Source organism: Polyodon spathula, chromosome 20 (assembly GCF_017654505.1).
Source record: "Polyodon spathula isolate WHYD16114869_AA chromosome 20, ASM1765450v1, whole genome shotgun sequence".
NCBI lineage: Eukaryota > Metazoa > Chordata > Actinopteri > Acipenseriformes > Polyodontidae > Polyodon > Polyodon spathula.
This window is the reverse complement of record NC_054553.1, coordinates 4950182-4966659: the sequence shown is the minus strand read 5'-3', so window position 1 is coordinate 4966659 and position 16478 is coordinate 4950182. Positions and strand designations below refer to the sequence as shown.

General features: G+C 40.6%; 1 protein-coding gene across 2 annotated transcripts in view; it reads right to left on the bottom strand.

Annotated features, from left to right (window-relative positions):
* Window positions 1-16478, bottom strand: part of LOC121295892 (dystrophin-related protein 2-like) — a 52882-nt gene that overhangs the window by 4978 nt on the left and 31426 nt on the right. For both annotated transcript variants that reach the window (XM_041221015.1, XM_041221014.1), the window contains exons 3-18: window positions 15968-16124; window positions 14792-14912; window positions 14049-14317; window positions 13325-13471; window positions 12715-12793; window positions 12287-12347; window positions 11333-11394; window positions 10655-10729; window positions 8037-8238; window positions 6590-6675; window positions 5497-5654; window positions 4593-4759; window positions 3707-3818; window positions 3298-3434; window positions 2199-2264; window positions 1159-1224 (exon numbers count right to left, since the gene is read on the bottom strand). In XM_041221015.1, coding sequence (XP_041076949.1) covers window positions 1159-1224; window positions 2199-2264; window positions 3298-3434; window positions 3707-3818; window positions 4593-4759; window positions 5497-5654; window positions 6590-6675; window positions 8037-8238; window positions 10655-10729; window positions 11333-11394; window positions 12287-12347; window positions 12715-12793; window positions 13325-13471; window positions 14049-14317; window positions 14792-14912; window positions 15968-16124 — 1965 coding nt within the window. The remainder of the gene's footprint in view (window positions 1-1158; window positions 1225-2198; window positions 2265-3297; window positions 3435-3706; window positions 3819-4592; window positions 4760-5496; window positions 5655-6589; window positions 6676-8036; window positions 8239-10654; window positions 10730-11332; window positions 11395-12286; window positions 12348-12714; window positions 12794-13324; window positions 13472-14048; window positions 14318-14791; window positions 14913-15967; window positions 16125-16478) is intronic.

Here is a 16478-nt window from a genome sequence, read left to right as displayed (position 1 = left end):
TAATGTAATGTACACTTACCGAGAGCCATATAACATTTGTCTATAAAGACTAAATAAATGAGGTTCCTAATATGTACCTAAAGTACATATTTTGGCCTAAAGAAAGACTAGCTTGAGTAAAGTGTGTGAAGAACTACTAGGAAGGTACTTCAGCATCATAAACATAAAATAGGTTGTAGTGATCCCTTTCGGACGTTATGTGCTGCTTTAACCCTTTGCTGCCCAGTGACCAATATATTTGACATTGAGAAAATAGACATTAAATAGGTATGGGAGCACAAAGTAAAGGGTTAAAAGAGTCTGGCTCCGTCAGGTAAACTACTTGACTCAACTATTGCAGAGAGACAATTACACGTCTTCAATTAAAAGACTGCAAGGACTTGCTGAAGACTATTTCAATGCCATGAGGATTGCTATAAGATCATTGGAATCTCTGACACTGCTGTGAGGTTAAGGTTTTCAGTGAAGGAGGCAGCAGTACTGTTGATCATAAACCACACTGCACGCATCACATCAGTGACAATATAAGCCTCCCGCATGCTCTGTTCTCAGCACTGCTACAGGTTTACTGTGCAATCAAATACAGTGAAGCACAATTTCTAGATATAAAAGCCATGCCCAGGGATAATGTTGCTTGTGATCGGAGACGAGAGAATGGAATTTAAAGCCCTGGCTAACACTCCTTTAATGTGCACCATATATTTTTTTACAAACAAAAATACACAGTTAATATTAATATGTGCAAGGGAATACCAAAGTGCATATGAGTGTGTGTAGATACAAAATGGCATGCATAGCTATGCACCCTGTGTTCAAATGTGTGTGTGGTTTCCAGGTTGAATATGCATGTGTGTGTGCTTGAATCTGCATTGGTGTACATGGAGTGAGTGCATGCATGTGAGTGTCAGAGAGACTGGGATACAGGAGGTATGCAGGCGGCAACGCGAGTGCATTGTCACTGGGGAAGCACGATTCAGGATCCTGCTGCTACACTGATCATCGGATTAGTGTCACTGCATTTACTGGGAGTGAGCAGGACTCCTGATCTTGTGTGCTCCAGTGAGTACCACCCTCCAGTGCAGCTGTGCATTCAGCAAAACACCAAGTCCAGGCTGTCACCGTTGCTCTTCACCCTCCCCTTTCTCATGTTGTACTCACAGGCTCTCATCAGGAGACAAGCTGTCTGTAAAGAAGGTGCAGTTCTGATTTTCCATCTCTGCAAGCCTATGGGACGGAGGGGGGGGAGAAAGGAGGTGTGATTCAAACCTGATTTCAGAGCAAACTTGAGAGAGGATTGAGCACTAAAAACTAGGTGCTTTTTTCTTAGTGAGGTGCAAGAATAGAAATCATGTCTGAATTCAAACTCAACAGAGAGAGCAACACATGGGGTTAGCCATTCGGTCATTTTACATCTCTTTCCCAAACAACATGTTTTTATGATTGTTTAACTGTGCACTTAAAATGAATTACTGTTGAGACTTTGTATCTTCCTGGTAATTATTTTGTGCACGACAAGCTACATTCATTAAAAATAAGTGCTTTTTGTGTGACACTTTTGCTAATGCTTATTAGTGGTTGTTATTGCGCAGTGTAGGAATAGAATTATTTACAAGATAATAAAACCCACGTGACAAACATTTTAGACCATATAATTAGATGAAAAATGTGTTTTTATTTTAAGTACCCTGAGGATACTTAAAATAAATCACTTAAGAGTAAGAACTCACTTTTATATTTTTACAGCCCCCTTGCAATCGTTCTAAGTATTTCTTGTTTTTATATACTCTGCTGTTAACTAGATGGTGCTGGCTCTTACTAGAGAAATTAGCATTTAGTAAAAAAAAAAAAACAACACAATATCTGAGTAATTGTAATAGAAACATGCAAAGTAATTTCAAGCTAACTCTTTAAACATTTCTATAAATAGTATGTGATCTGTAACACCATAGTCTTGTTGGATAGTCGTGGCAAGCCCCACCCCCTCCCCACTGACACCAGTGATTATTAGAAAAATCATGACTTGTTAGTGTTCTTAACTGACTTCAATGCTGAAAGAAAAGACCCCCTGTAACATGGTAATAACACTGTATATTTATGTATGTGAGTCCACTGTTCAGATAAAGTAATTCCAGGTAAACTGACAACAAGACCTTCAAATGCACTTAATGGACAGATTCATGTTTTTTGGCCTAAAGTACCTGCTGGCGAAGTGTTCGATTCTGGAGTGGGTGTCTGCATGGGGCAGCCTTGGTGAGGAGCTGGGACTGGAGGGGAGACAGGCAAACGAGAAGTTATTAACCAGCGTCTCCATCCAAACACATCCCTGGAGTCAGGATCATGAGTGGACAGCAGATCCCCAAGGAGCTACACCCACAGCTTTGTGGAACCCCTTGTGATCCCCTCAAAAACTAAGCACAGGGCTTACTTATCAGTTATTACCATTCACGCCAGGGCCCAGACATTTACAGTGCATTTCCTGTGTTACAGAAACACAGTCTACCTTCATGGGCTAGCTTTAAACCAGAGGATTCCAGGTAAGGATTGTTTTAAGCTGACATTACACCTAAACTCTTACACTATCCCCATGTTAAGCTGTGCATGTCTGTTTCAATCCCAGTCACATGAACAGAGGGGGAGAGTACAGGCTCAATTTCTCACATTATTGAATACGACCAATTGTTTGCAGTATTCATTATTCAACTGAAATTGTTAAATTGTCTAAATGTAATTGAGGAGGTCAGGAAGACACAATGAATTGAAATGATGTTAACTGATGAGATTTTGCTCATGTTATGTATGAACTCCCTTATAATCTGAGAATATCCTTTCTTTGCACATCCCAAACAAAACAGGACACAAAACAAGGAGGTCGTTAGCTCGTTAACCAGCTGGCCAATTAGATAAGTGTGTTGGGGTTCTCCCTCCTCACAAACTTTTCTAACCTGCTTGGGGGGGGGGGGCGCTTTTAGAACCTTTTTATATGATATGTCTTATTTTATTTATTTATTTATTTTGTGTGGGGGGGGGGGGGTAAATATATAATTCCATATAATATGGGACTTAAAAGACATGCTATAAATCCAACCGCTCACTAGCTCCGAGTAACCCATTAAATGAATAAGAAGAGCTGAAAACCCATAATATGTTTAGATTTTTAATGTCCACTTAATTAGAAGCAGGTGTTTTTGGCATTTACCCACACTATCCTAATTGAACTGTAAATTAAGGTCAACAGTTGAAAGTACACTGAAAGATATTGGCTCATTGACCCCAGTGTCCGGGTGTGGAGGGACTCACGTTTCACTGCTCTCAGCCTCCAGTACAGACTGCACCGGGAGGTACCCTCTCTGAGGGTGCTTGCTGAAGTACTGCTTGGACCGGAACTTGTTCTTCAGAGTCTTGGCGAAGTCCCGCATGTTCTCCCCAGAGGTTGTCTGCCAACAATGGATGAAAAGGTTTAGGAGTCCTGGACTCCTGCCAGTGGCGGAAATACAACGCCCTACTTATCTTAATTGGTTCCCCACTATTAATAATCTCAATTAAAAAGAAAAAATGTAATGTGCATGACATATAATGTAGCTGTATAATGTGTTGTGTTATTGCAACAAATATTAGCCCAGGCCTTTGTTAATAATCCAATTGAACCTAGCATTAAGCGTTTGTGATGTTGTTTGTGGAAGCTAGTAGGTAAGACAGGGTTCCTTACTGGTGTGTAGTACTCCATAATGGGGTAGTGTAGTTTTTTGCCTTTGGAGGTTCTTCCTGTGAGGAAGCAGGTCTGACAGATGTCCACGTTAAACTGCTTCAGACTGCGGTACCTGGGAGGGAGACAGAGCCAAATCGACAGCTCAAGGTAACAGTAAAGGTGGCGAGAGAGAAGTTTATAGGGAGAGATGGGGAGAGAGACTGCGCCAATCTGCTGCTTTTCCTTAACACAGAAACCGGATTACATCATTTATGTTTGTTATATGTGCCATGGCAATGCGTAATGAGCTGGCATGCCGATATAGCTTATATAAATTGCAGTGAGAAAGGGAGCCACGCCAGTAAAGCTCTTCTGAACGACAGATGAGAGAAAGACAGAGAGACAATTAGAAGAGATAGGAGGAGAAAGAAGGAAAATGGTCAATGCAAAATAACAAGGGTATTATTTATCCACTTTCAACAATATCACATATTTTAAAAACATCTTTCTATTAACAGTCTTATTAATATTGATCTCAAACATCTGGAGTAACATCTGAATAACAAACGTTTTATTTCTATTTTGTAATGATTTTTCTAGTCCTGACAAAAATTCATAAGCAATTCAAGTGGAACACAACAGGAACAGCAGCTAATGCAGTGGAATTAATACGAATGTGTGGCCATTATTTTAGCGTTGCCAAGCATTTGTCTTCCTTCAGCTCTGTTCTGCTTCATTTAATAAGAACTTGAACTAAATAAACAATTGGGGAAAGCATGAGACTTGTGGATGTTGTTTAGAAAATACAGATTCTATGATCCCTTTTTGGAGAAACATACAATATAGTGCAATCTTTGACTGTAATCTGAGAATAACCTTTGTTTGCACACCCCCAGCGTGGCTGTACCTGAAGCCCCTGATTGGACACTGCTTGCAGACGGAACACTTGGCCTGGTGCTTGGCAGACTCGGCGATGGCCACGCGGTGCAGCACTGGGACCCACACCATGGACTGCGGCTCCAGACTCATCCACTCCAGGAAGTGCGAGACCTCCAGAGCAGGCTTTCCAGCCGCCTGGGGTGGGGATTGACAATGACGGGGAAAGAACAAGAGTAAGGAGCCTCTAGAGAGATAGAGTATATTTAATGGAAGAAATCCTAATTAAATGCAGATTCAAAATCGTATTTCAAATTGATTTCCCATGACATTCCCCCTCATTTGTTGAATGCAAGTTAAACGTTTACAGATGCTCTACAAAATCTCTGCTGATTTTTTAGATGCCAGGCTCTTTGAAATAATCAAATAATGGAACCAAACACGCTCATCTTAACCCTAGCAGCACCATAAAGAGACCAAATTATTATACTAGGACATACTGTAGTGGAAGCTTTGGAAAAATGAGTTTATTCACAAATTCAGCTCTCCACTCTTTTCTGTGACTTTGCATTATTCTAACAAACCACAGTTTTTAGTGAGAACAGCGAGCATACTCTCCTTCGAGTCCCAGTTGAAAAGTTCCTTCTCTGTACATGTGGCCAGGCTAATGCAATCCAATTTAGCCTGGCCACATCATTACAGGGTTTCTCAATTCCCCTCCAGTCAGTTCAGCCTTATTCTCCCATAGCTGGTTAGCCTGCCTGTTGGAGGAGGGCTACACCCAAATCCCTGATGTAGCACACAATATATATGCTATTTACTCATGTGACGGGGGAGATCTCAATCCATCACAATTGTGAATATGAGTTTGGTGCACATGGGCTAGTTTGTTTTAAAATGGAGGGAGAGTAGGGGGGTGGCGCAGTGGTACTCACCACGCGGAAGCAGCTACGAACGCTGGGGTCAATGTTGCTGCCTCCGAAGGCTGCCACCTCACCCAGCTGCCGGGGGATCTGGATGGCCTCGTGGAGGAGGAGGCTGAGCTGCCGCTGGTCACACCCGCCCCCGGGACCGGACACCTGCTTGAAGAGATCTGCAGGGGAACAGGGCCGCAGATACAGCTTCACAAGTGGGATCGCTGAGCTGGGAGGCTAGCTTTTAAATCATGAAAACGTCAGATTTCAATTCCTCTTCATGCTCCTTGCCACAGTTCTAATCTTTGACCACTAGGTATGCTGCGTATTATACAAAAATACCAAGTAAATGTAAATCATTTAAAACTAATTATTTTTTTAAAAAGTTTTATTTTGCACAAATGTTTGTTCAATGTCAGAACTACAATGACTATTTGAGTAGTTAACAATGCATTTGCTACTTTATTTTTTATTATTATTATTATTATTATTATTATTATTATTATTATTATTATTATTATAATTGAACTGCATGAATTTTCTTTTAGACTTAAATGTATGCATCAAACAATACTTGGGAAGCTTCTACACAATCTAGTTTAATGTTTTAAAATGTAGGTGTCTGGCTTTCCAGCCGATCTGCCCTTCATGTCCATTGAGATCTAACCTAACAGACGATCAGTGCGCTTTCACACACTCTCCAAAAGAAAGGGATGTACTGAACAAAAAAGCTATTAACAAAGACGTACCTTTTAGAATAAGAATTACATCAGGGGTATATTTAAAGTAACCAACTATAAGAGACTAACGGGTATGAAAATATATTTATAATCATTATTGTCATTTTAAGACACTTATTTAATAAAAGGGATATCAAGTTCAGTATAGGATTAGTCCTATAAAACAGATGGCTCTGTTTTAGCAATATCGGGCAATCTGACCCTATCGCACACAGCCACTAAATGAATAGCACACAGCTAATAAATAATTGTTGATTGAATCCTTCTTCTAATTTCATTCAGAAAAGGATATGTTATTTATTATATAACCACAAACCACCGTTCAGTCAGCCTTTATTTGTCTCATTATATAAGCAGCACATTCATGTACTCACATTTATATTTCTCCTGCACATTGGAGTTACAAAGACAAACAAGTCCTGTCTTGAAAGACAAAATTCGCACCTTCCCATTGCGACCACTAGAGGGAGAGGGAGAGGCAGGATAAAATCTTTCCATTCAAGCAGACAAAACATTTGGGAATTTTTGTAACAATTGGGTTATATTATATAACATTTAAAAAAAAACAGAAACAAAACACAGAAAGGGCACTTCAGCAGCGCCTTTACCATACACATAAATATTAATAAGTTATAAATGAAAAAAATAACAAAACAAAACACATGCCTCAGTCACGTCAACTGAAAATAAAACCAATTCATCACTAGTGTGACTGGTGGCACCTGCAAGTGCATGGTAATAGAAAAGTACAGCATATTCTTTTTTAAGTGGCTCACACATTAGGCAGGAGGCTACATTTCCATTTGTCATGTACCCACAGCAGTTTCAATGTACTATCATAATTATAACTGATAATTCTGTGTTAGTAAATCCCTGAGACGCCAATCATACTAACACACTTGTGCGTTTGATATTCTAGCACAGTGCCTCCTTCAGAAGAGTTGGTTAGGAACAGAGCACTCAATCATCCACCAGACTGGTTCTCCCATCCTTCTTTAGGTATAAAACGCATGTGAAGTAAATTGGAGAAGCTGACATTACTGTAACAGAGACTGCAATGAAACACGCGTTCAGATCGGTTTATTGATGTTGCGCTAGTGCAAATAAATGAGAAGCAGAATGTTGTTTAAAAATGTTGTTTAAATTGACCTGCTTGACTGTGATTGAATATGATGAGTGCTGTCTGTTGTTGTGCCTGCTGATTTCCAGAATAATACCAACGTTTTAATAAGATGTACAGCCTAGTTCTGGATACCCTTTCTCAAAATCAATCGAAGCCATTAGGCCAAGTATTTATTAAGTTACTCGTCTTTTTTTCCCCCCACCTTTTAAACTGGAATTGAAATCTCGAATGTGAAAGTCACCTCCCTGCTGCAACCCTCTCCAGCAGCAGTGAAGATGAGCTGAGGAGGCCTCTGTTCCTGCTGCCAAGCCAGTCACCCCATTTCACAGTATTTTTGCACGGCATTTTTAAAGTTTTACCACGCCTCTTCTTTACAATGCTTACTTATGATGTACCGTGCTTTTACTGTGGTTTATTGCACTTTGTTGTGCTTTTACAGTGGTAAACTTGTATAAGACAGTAAACCAATTTACAAAATGCTTGGAAACACGGGCCCAGCCTTGGGACGCCTCCTCTGGACTCATGGGGTGCCTGACCACTTAAGGTCAGTAAAGTCTGAAGACAGCTATCCCTGAACAATTTCCTTCCCCAACCCAATGCAGCTCTCCCTGTGGGCCCCACCCCCAGCCCAGATCTGCAACCCAGAAGCTCCCTTTGCGTCGTCAAGTAAGTAAACAATTAGTAGGTGAGCGAACGACCTGTCGTAGACGTTGAGCACCCAGTTGAGACACATGTCCACGCAGAGCGGGATGTTGACCAGTATCCCCCGCTCCTCCTCCAGCCGCTCGTACAGGCTGGTCAGGCAGTGAATGACCTCCACCACATCCAGCAGGTGATCGCTCTGCTGCAGATCGTGCTCCTGGAACACCTGCGAGGTGCTGCTCAAAGTCATCAGGTCCACTGCGGAGAGAGAGAGAGAGAGAGAGAGAGAGAGAGAGAGAGAGAGGGCGCTCCAATCAGCTCATTATAAAAGACGGCATGGTACAAGAAAAGCGATAACTACAGGGTGCATTGAGTGTCTGAGGAGATAAAAAAAAATCTATACAAAGCTGAGGAAAAGCTATAAGAGGAGACAATCATTTTGATCGGTGCACATTCATATGTGATGATAGAAACCAACAGGGTAGTACACTGAAGAAGGCACTACCCAAAAGATTTGTCTGTTTAGTTTCTTATTATTTTAGTTTAGAATTCTGAAGTGAAGGAGGTTTTCATATTAATGAGGGAGACAGTACTGTACACTCAACGTGTGTTGTCTGGTTGCAGCAGTGTTTTGATCTTTCCTTTTTCAAAGTCCTGCAATTAACGTTTTGTAAATGTCAGTTGAGTTCTGCTCCCGCTCCGAGACGGACTTCAACCAAATCAGTCCTTCGTCTCGGCGACAGGCTGCTGTTGCTCTGCTGTCAACAGGCCTTAGTGATGTTTGTTTATCCAAACTGACATGCTGTGTTATCGCCGGATAACAGAAATGTACTACCAATGACAGTAAATGGCAAAGAGATTACTCTTGTCATCTAATCTGTGAATTAACTAACAGCATACTGGAAGTAATGAGTACACTGTCTACAGTACATTGTCCTAATGGGGAAAAGATAAACACAGAACTGAGATACAGCAATTGCCATGTTATTGCATTTCAACTGCACGTTTAACTGGAACAAAACAAACACCAGCGGTTAAAGTAGCTGTAACTTTTTTTTTAAAAAGAAGCAGTTTAATTGTAATTTAAGAACTTTCGAATGGCAGTTTTCATTTTTTTTTTTTTTGTTTTGTCAGTTCTAGCTGCAACAGTTTTGTCGTAGTTTGGAACAAGGGAAAATATAATACATTGTAGAGAAAGGCATTAATTGTACTGAAATTACATGTTGTGCATTGCAACTTGTACCTCTGTAATTACAGTGTAATCTTATTGTGTTACAACTTCACACTTTCATTTTTGAATTAAATAGTAGTTATTCATACATGTGTAATTGTGGTGTGATTGCACTATAATTAATGCCACAGTAATGCCACAAAAAGCAATTAGATGGAGGTTAAAAGAAGATAAACAAGGAAACTGTAATGAATGGAAGAAATGAAGGGGCCATTCTGCAGTAAACATCAACGTCAAACTTTGATAGTTCAACAAACCAGGAGAATTGCGTCAATCTACTGACCCTGTACTGTAGGTCTGAAGCAAGGTCTGGAATAAAGTGTTTTTTTTTTGTTTGATTTTTACCATCAATGTGTTCTAGTGGCATTCCCTAAATATCACAGAAATCTTCAAAGCGGTCACTTTGTTTTTTTTCCTTCATGTGTCCATATATCTCCATATAAATGGGCAATATATGGGAGATATCCACATGTCAAAGTAATAATTGTGCGATTCATAGAATTATGATCATTTAATGTGTTCATATAAGGGATGTCGCTGGCCTTGACACACCCTTCCATCAGTCCAAATTTTTACATCTCTCTCTTGCAATAGTAAAAAAAGCTACATGACAAAACTGGAAAAACAGGACAAATGTCTCATTCACACACTGGCTCAATCTAATGACCAAACTTGCATCTCTTGACAGACTCACTGCAAGAATTTATGAGAAAACCACATAATTGGATACTGTCTGGAATCACTTTTTCAACTTTCCAGGCTAGTGAGTACTGATGCCTTAGCCAATAGCATTCTCAAGACTAGCATTGTTCCATCTCTGGCTTGCAACTTGTTGAATATATGTATTCATTCGTGTCTGTCTACCTATCTATTTATCTATCTATTTGTATGTATTTACTTGACTTATTTGTGGGTTTATTTCCAATATCAAGTTTGATATTTTTTCAGTTATCTTTGTTATAGGTTGTTTGCTTGTTAGATTCTGTGGCTGGGTGGGGTTTGTATAAGTTGTCTTCCTCAGCTTTTGATGATATTATAAAATCAAAAATGGAAACAATAGATTTTTCTATGCCGTGATCTGCAATTAATTTAAGCAGAGACATCGAATACCAAAAAAAGAGAAATCTATTTCATTAAAATAGGCTCGACAGACAACGAAGATGGAAACCTCTCGGGATGAGACCATGCTGGGGAGTGTGGTGTTACAAATGACAGATCAGGAACAGAACATGATATAAATACTGTAACAAGCCTGCTATAGGAGGGTGGTATCCCCAGATACTTGAATGTATGCTTTTCTCTCATTTGCTATGTAATTATCTCATGTAAATCATTGAGTGTGGTAGTGAAGGACTCTAGCACTGGTGCTTCCCCTGCAGAATGGCTCAAAGCGACAGTAAGAAGGAGACTAAACCTCTGTGCTGACTCCAGTACTGTACGTACAGCGGAGTGCTTTCTGTACCCTCCTCAGTTTCATGGCAGTCCTGTACGCTGAGAATTTTATGTTATTCAGATCCGCTGGGAAATAAGAGACAAGAGAGGAGGTTAATAAACGCAGATGCGCAGTTCAATTAAAAATTGCTTTTTTTATCACAATTTGGTAGACTTCCACCAGCATCTGTTCTCCAAACCCTCCAAATCCCAAAGCACCTGCCTCTCTCCAGCTTTCTCAGTGCTTTCCCCCCACTCTTCATCTCCAGCTCTCCCACTTTCCTTGCCTCCCAGTTTTAGAAAACACTTCCCAACCCCACCCAAGTCTCATTCCCTACCAGTCTCTGGACAAATGATCTTCAGCGGCAATGTAATGGTTCTGTATTAAGGAAGCACAATGGTAGTTGTATAGAGCCATTTGTAAAATGGTACCATGGTGGTTTCATAGTTTGACAAACCAAATAGTAGAATCAATACCACTAAACTGGTAATACATTGTAATACAATACCAGTACTCCGAGCTACATCTTCAGAACCATGTCAATATTTATTCTAAATCCCTTGTATTGCAGTTTTTGGGAATCCCTGCGGTCTGCTAATTCTTCTGCTTAGGTTTCTTCAGAGTAATACATTTTATATTAATTCTAATATAATCGCACTGGTATTTTGCACATAAAGGTGGACTCTTACCAAGGGCCTGGTACAGCTCTGTCATTTTAGGGTGGTCCCAGCAGGTAGTCTGAGTCTGGTGGCTAAAAAGAACACTCTTAATGGCTGTAATAATATGTGATTTAAAAGGACAGCTGAATTTAGATTTGCCCATATATACATAGATCAATTAAATGCACCCCAGTGCTGTAATCGAATGTGTCACATTCTTTGATAGGCCAGTATGCATAAAGTTTAATAACTTAAGTGATCGATCACTTGCATTAACTGGTGGATAAAAGGTAAAATTTCATAGTCTCGTTCTTCAAACTGTACCACGCAGTGATTGCAGAAAACCTCTTTGTTCATTTAGAAATTCATACTTAAGAAATAACATCACAATCTGCCAAGCCTTTCTTGCAATGTGTTTCTCAGTGCAATGTATTTTGTTCAAAGCAATTTCTAGCCATGCCCGACAATCTCACATCCCCCTCGAAAGCAGCTTTTAGACAACTACTGATAGACTGGGCTCCTCGCCAATACCATAAGTGATCTGAATTATTAACTCCTCTTTGAAAACGACCATTGATTTCCACTGTGATTCTCTGGCAGCTGAAGCCAATGAGGTATTTATCTGCATGCCATCAGGGGCTTATTGAAGGCAGACGAGCATCGAAGAACATCTCAGACAATAAAATGTGATTTATATATGTATAAATAGTTAATATCAGGGCATGCACTTTCTCTGATGGCTAAAGCTAAACCTTTGATTTATTTATTTTTTTTATTAATAATGCATCACACAAGGTACAGTTTTTAACCATGTCAGTTTATAACTTTATACACATGGCTGCTGTGATCCTACTGCCCTGTATGCTGTTGTCAAGCAAGCGTGTACTGAATTGTGGAATGCAAGAGGAAAGGTTGGATTTGGTCAGGGATCAGGGAAAAGCCATTGCATCCGGAAGTGGTGTTGGTGTCTGTTGAATAACTTACTTGATGTAGTAGGGCACTTTGTTGTGGGAGATGGATCGTTCCCAGGGAATCTGCACTGAACCTGAACAAAACAGGCCATGTCATATAATATAATCAGATGCACATCATCAAGTCGGGAGAATGAGCAGAAACAGAGATAATAACACACATGATAATAGAAATGCATCCTGGCGTCAGTCTTCCTTTCCAGTCCTGTCACAGATGCAAGGGTTAATCCTTGCACCAGAGAAATGAATGATAAAAAAATTCATTCTTGCAGCTGCAACACACAGGGCCTCAGAATGTTGCTATTCCAGAGGCCAGTATTTCAAACTGTGAACGTACTGAATCACTCACTCATTCAGTAACTGACCTTAATGGAGCATTGTACTGCAGAGGTAACTAGTACAAGCCCCACTAACTCGGCCGAGCAGTAACAGGATACGTACTGGAGAGAAAGTGCTGAGATCCTGGTCCAAAATCTCTGTGGGCATCTTGAAGCTGTTTCAGCCTCTCATCAATGGAGCCCTGCAAAAGGAGACATGCAGCAGGCAAAAAATAAATGCTACCTTGTTATATAGAATTTGAAATGCATTTTTAAACATCAATCTCTCTACTGATATCTAAGAACCTATGGTTTCACCCACATTTGCCCTTACTTTACATACATGTGGGTTTAGGTACATAGAAACACATAGCTGTGTGGAGATAAGGCACTAAGCACAGGATTAAAGTAAATTAATTGTTATCTGCATATTAGAATATTACCTGGTGTAATACAAAAACAGAACTGTCATCTGTTTCATAATAAAATTCCAATTTACAACAAACTTTGAACCTCTTCCAATTTTGAAACTTCCTGAATTTAGTCCATTAATGAAATAGCATTACCCACAGGACTCTTAGTTTAAAATATCTAGCTAACACATTATTCAGTTTTTAGCATTTCACATCTCGAGAAGTTATCATCCCCTTGGGCTCGTTCATTGAATGATCGCTGGATCCCAGTGAAGGCAGTGCTTAACCTGTGCGTCTCCAAGGCTGTGCTGAGCCCCTCACCTGCAGCTGTTTCCATCCAGTGTTGAGCTGCTCCAGGGCGCGGGCGTTGTCCACTGACAGGTGCACATCAGCGATGGCCAGCTGGTGAGCGAGATCATTGATGTGCTTCATGCCTTCTTTCACCTGGGTCAGCCCCTCCTTAAACAGCTGGGGAATGAGGACAGGGGGAAATCACACAGGAAAGGATCAGTAACTTCAACCGCTGTTTAATCCCTTAAAAAACAAGTACTCCTCTGTACTGCAGTATTGGACCGGAACGGTATTAGAAGCATTCTGTACAACCAATTCAGGGCTATGCAGTGCTTATTTATTTGTAAGGGATAAATTAAAGGCAGATGAAAAAAAAAAAAAACATCTTGCTTGGTGTTGTTCTATTGTATTTAAGGAAAGATTCGAATCAAACGCCGGCGCTCCGGTGCGAAAAATGACGGCTTGGCAGGAACACGTTTCAGAGGACATGTGTTTCAGCCTCCATTTCCCAAGTCAGTGGGGGGTTGCAGCGGTGAACCGGGATCAATAATAGCACAACTGGCTATTCCAATCCAAATCATTCGAAACAACAAATTAAAAAAATAATAATAATCTAGCTATATGTATCTACATTGAAAATGTACCAGTCATAAAAAAAAACATGTCACACTGAGTATGTAATCTAACAGAGGTTAGACTATGATGCCATGGTTATCTCTGGTGTAACTGGAGCCTGGCTGGTTGCTGCGTGCACCTTGATGGCGTCAATGTGGTCCTGCAGGGAGTCGATGAAGAGGTCGCCGACAGGCTCCCAGGCTCCTCGCACCCCCTCCCCCTGTTCCAGCGCCCCGGCCAGCTCCTCCATGGCTGCCTGCAGCTCCAGCAGCCTCTCCAGCGTGAGCTCCATGTGCCGGTGGCGGTCTAGGCAGCGCGCCGTCAGCTTCTCCCACAGGTCGCTCGCCACATTCGCCTGCTTCCACACCGAGCGGCTGGCGTTCTGGATCCTTCGCCGGGGCGACACATCTGGAAGGGGATGGGCATGAAATGTTTACCTTTCACTGGACTTAAAAACAAATCAATTCTATTGTATACCATTATGTGACGGAAACAAATGCTTTTTTTCTCTGATGTCAGAATATTTCGAGACATTTGAGCTTTTTACTGTTCTCTCTTCTGTGATCTCCACTGTTGCCATTGTGATACAATGTTTTTTTTATTTTTTTTTATTTCATACATCGGTTGTGATGGTGTATAACACACATTATTTCCCAATAAAAATAAAAAAACTACTTTTATTTCCCTACCAATTTTAGATACTTTTGCGATGTCCATTTATACCCATTTATAACTTGAAACACTAAGATACCGGTATTGACAATGCTACTAAAAAGAAGCATTGTAATAAATGATGAATGTATTACAAGTACACAGTGTATCCTGTGTATCTAGGATTCATGAAAGACAAGAGGAAACAGCAGGATGCTGTATGTGCTCGACCTTTGTTGTCAGGAAGTGTCTCCTCTGGCTCTACGAAGGGATGCTGGGAAAGGAAATCCTGGGCCGACTCAAGGACAGAGTATATGAAGGGGCCTCTGGACTTTACATCTTCCATGAACGCCTACATGGGGAAGAGAGAGCCACACAGCAGATTAACACAGACTACCAGCAATTGAGGGTGGCTGCCATGCATATGAATAGAAGAACATTCACAGACGAGAGGAGACCATTCAACCCATTAATGCTCACCCGGTTGCTGGTTGATCACAAATCTTTGTCAAGTCAGGTTTCAAAGGACCCTGATGATCCAGCATCAACACCATGGCTAGGTAACCTAGACTATTCCATACCTTAAAAAAAAGTGACTGTCTCTATCTGTCCTGTCTGTCCTCACCTAATTTCTACCCATGTCCCCTGGTCCTGATTTCTGTGCTGTTTTCTACCGTATTACTGGAGTCCAGTGTCTGATGTGCCATTTTCCCAATGTTTGAAAAGAAAAATGTGTATGATTTACTGCGCTTACAAAGCTCCAGTGCAAAATCTAAAAGGTAACCTACAAATATGATACAAACTTTAATGGACACCTCAATACACATACCTCTGTCTTCTTTCTAGTTGCTGTATGTAGCAGTTTTTCTTCACCACTTTGCATTGAAGCAAATGCTTAGTCAGTGTGTCCCCTCATGTCAAAAACACACAGGGAGATGCCCGAGCATACAGCTAAATGAACAGACGGAGGATTTCATGCTTGAGCGGAACTGTATAATTAGTTAGCACATGCTGAAAGCGGTTGGCTTTGTAGAGAACAGTTTGCAATTAAAGGTTTATTGTTATTTTAATGTTATATTATTCTCAGTGAATACCGTCTAAACTAGCAGTTTTTAATTACAAAGCAACCATAATTTTTTAAATGATAACAAGCTCAATACAATAATATATATTTTTCCTATGTACAGGCGGAGATAGAAATGTTTTTAGAATTGGTGGGTTGGTACTTTGATTGTTACTGCTCTTCCCTTTGCTGAATGATAATGTAGTTTTGAAAAGTCTTGTAATATCGTTGGGTGGCCTAGAACCGTTTTACTATTGTATTATATTTCATTTTGTCGCTGTTCAGTTTAACACTATAGGCTTTAGAGACATTCTCAGTCCCGGTCTAACAGGAGCTCTGCTTACTGTGTGGAAATCTCTCTGGTGCTGCACAGCCCCAACATCGCCCCCTATAGGGAGCTGCTCAGACAGCTCCTCATCCTTCAGAGTGAGCCAGTTGATGATCTCCTGGAGGGACAGCTGGAGCTTCCCACTACTATCAGAGAAAGCTTCCAGACGAGCCCTGAAAAGAGAGAGATACTGATAAACAGCAGACTCTATATGTAGTAGCACCGCTTCTATTAACATACACAGTGTCATAACAATAAAGTACCCTTCAAACGTTAGCCATTTAACCAATATGCATTTCAAACAGAAATGTTAGCCTTTTTCGTGTTTGTTAGACAAATGTTCCAGCTAGTGCTTTCATCAGTATTGTGGTGGTTCTACAGCAGGCCACAGTGTAACAGTTTTTAGATATATTTGATATTTATTTACATATGCACAAATGTCATCACTTGCCTTCTGGCTAAGAGAGGCCAGCAAAGACACAGCACAAGCCGGTCCGACACAAAACCTCAGAGCAAATGATTCATAA